This window comes from Somniosus microcephalus, unplaced genomic scaffold (genome assembly GCF_052327205.1).
Source record: "Somniosus microcephalus isolate GS21.2 unplaced genomic scaffold, FLI_Smic_1.0 scaffold325, whole genome shotgun sequence".
Taxonomy (NCBI): Eukaryota; Metazoa; Chordata; class Chondrichthyes; order Squaliformes; family Somniosidae; genus Somniosus; species Somniosus microcephalus.
In genome coordinates this window covers 123,041-125,867 of record NW_028225512.1, presented here as the reverse complement: position 1 = coordinate 125,867, position 2,827 = coordinate 123,041, and the positions used below count along the sequence as shown (strand labels likewise).

General features: G+C 47.0%; 1 protein-coding gene across 1 annotated transcript; it reads right to left on the bottom strand.

Moving 5' to 3' along the window:
- Window positions 1-1,149: 1,149 nt before the first annotated feature.
- LOC147081870 (putative G protein-coupled receptor 139) lies at window positions 1,150-1,944 on the bottom strand. Its single transcript, XM_085980640.1, has one exon. It carries the CDS (start codon window positions 1,942-1,944, stop codon window positions 1,150-1,152), a length of 795 nt encoding a protein of 264 aa, XP_085836766.1.
- Window positions 1,945-2,827: the final 883 nt, after the last annotated feature.

Below are 2,827 nucleotides of genomic sequence, written 5' to 3'. Positions count from 1 at the left end.
GTGCTGGATCGGGGAGGCCGGAGGAGGATCAGTGCCGGAACGGGGAGGCCGGATGAGGATCAGTGCCGGAGTGGGGAGACTGGAGGAGGTTCAGTGCTGGATCGGGGAGGATGGAGGAGGTTCCACTGAGCCAGAGGACTGGAGTGTGGCCCGTTCTCAAACAGGTCGACAGAGCTAATCTGGTAATTATGCACCAGTTAGTGGAACATCTGCAGTAGGAAGAATTTGGACTATTTAATAGGCAAAATTACCAATAATCGAGGAGAAAATAATTAGAAGCACCCAATACAGACATCAGAAACATCACGATAGCAAAATACTGCAGATGTTGGAAATCCGAAATAACAACAGAAAATGCTGGAAAAACTCAGCAAGCCAGGCAACATCCGTGGAGAGAAATTTGAGTTGACGTTTCGGGTTTGAAGAAGGGTCAAACCCGAAACGTCAACTCAAATTTCTCTCCACGGATGTTGCCTGACTTGCTGAGTTTTTCCAGCATTTTCTGTTGTTATTTCAGAAACATCACGCTTGACGAACCTTAATGGAGTTATTTGAGGAGCTGACATATGTGGTGCATGGGTTCCTGCAGTGGACGTAGTGTACATAGACCTTCAGAAAGATTAGATCAGAGGCTACTGGAGAAAATTAATCAGTGTACAGTTAGGGCGAGGGTAGCAAGCTGGTTAGATGGGAAGAAATAGTCGGAGTTAAGGGCACCATCTCCATCACCAGTTTTACACTATCGCACAAAGTCAAGACCTACGGCACTGTGCTCCTCCCTGAACCAGTGTCATCCGTTCCTTCACACCCGCAGCATTCATTATGTGGAATTTGTAAGAAATGGAATTCGTGTCACTGGAGTCTTTGTATTTATTTTGTCAGTACTTCTTAATAATAACCAGTTATCCAATCTAAGCATTGTGTTTTGGACAAATTTAAAATTTTCCTGTCGATCCTAAAATACATACTTTTTTGCATCCTGGCAAATTCAGTTTTAAACATCCACCTGATACAATGTGTAGATTTGAAGAAGAATCTGATTCTCATTTTCAAACTCCTTTGGATATGTTCATTCAATGAGAGTTGAGCTGGATCGGAGCAATAACGTTGCTACCCAGTCCTGGTTTAAATTTACCAGCTTTCCTCCCATCATTTAATGAAATTCAGGAAGGCAGTAAAGGGATATTTCACTATATTCATCACCTCCTCTCTGAACTTCCTCTGTGTGACTGCATAAATAAATGTGTTGGTGCAGGAGCTGAATAATTGAAGCATTGTTCCCATGATATCTGCCACAAAAAAAGCAGCTGTTGCTCCTAGATACGTTCCAGTAATTCGCTGATACGCTAGAAATACAACACGTGTCATCCATAATAGGATAAAACTGCCCGATATGGTGAAGAGCAAAATGATGGATCTTCTTCGATTCTTCATTTCTGGATCGTTCTGCTCATCTCCGTTCCGCTGCCCCCTCAGTTTCCTGCGGACTACACTGGCCAACAGGATGTGCCGGACGGTGAGAGTATTGAGCAGCAGGACAAGCACGAAGGGGAGCAGTGGAGTTAAAATGCGGTCCCCCCAGTCGAAGACTTTCCACTCGGGTAAAATGAAGTATTCATATGTTACCTCGCAAAAGTAGGATTGATATTTAAAATACCACGGGATGTTGGTTAACAAACTCAGCAGGCTCACCGTTGTGATAACGCCGGCTGCGCTTTTCTCGGTGCAGTATTTCATCTTCAGCTTCTGGAAGCAAATGGCCACCATACGATCAAAGGTGAAGGCGACCGTGAGCCAGACAGAGCTGTCCACAGCCGCGTAACCAAAGACATCTCTGATGTTACAGCCGGGCGGGTAGAAGAAGAATACAATGTGCAGATAAAAGTTATTCAATTTGTCCAGTATAACATGAATAATGACGACCAGTAGGTCTGCCACAGCCATCGCCACCAGGTACAGAGTGACACCTTTGGAAAGACCGCACCTCCCTCGCGATAGTGTCACAATTGCCAGTAAGTTGGCTGTAAATTAAAAAAAAATAAACACACAAAATTTTGCAGTGAGAAGGAGCAACGATGTGAAGAGCAAGTAGAGTAAATGTTAAAAGTTACACTTTTACAACTGACATTAAATAAAGGGGGAGGAGACTTTTTCCAAATGGTGCAGGATGAAGGCATCATGGCTGCTGCCAGGATAGCGGGCATTCACCATCGTGATGCACTGGGTGTGGTCCACAACAACTGCACATTAAGTGAGTGGTAGCCTTTGCAGTTACGGAACATCTCAGCATTGGTATGCGTTGCCTACAAAGCCACGTGTGTGCGGTCGCTGGTGCACTGCACCATGGGGAAGCCCACTATCCTGCCAAAGCCACATGTGCAATCATCCAGCCACCACCTCAAACCTGAGGATGGCTGGTTGGAGACAAGGGCTCTCCGGTCTCCACCTGGCTCATGACTCCCCTCCGCAACCCCACCACTCGTGCCCAGCACTCATATAATGAGAGCCATGCTTCCGCCAGGAACATCCTCAAGCAGACCATCAGAGTGTTCAAGCAATGGTTCCGATGCCTTTACCACTCGGGAGGAGACCTCCAGTACTTGGCGGTGCGGGTGTCCCATTTCGTGGTGGTCTACTGCATGCTCCACAACTTGGCCATCATGAGGGCACAGCTCTTGTCACCAGGGATTGCAGGACCACCTCAGGAGGAGGAGGAGGAGGAAGAGGAGGGAGGGGGAGGCAGCAAATCCCTGTTCCAGATGGGCTGACCATGAACGCCTCATCAGACTCCGGTTCAAGCGAATGGAACCCCAGGTCCCCGTTGCTC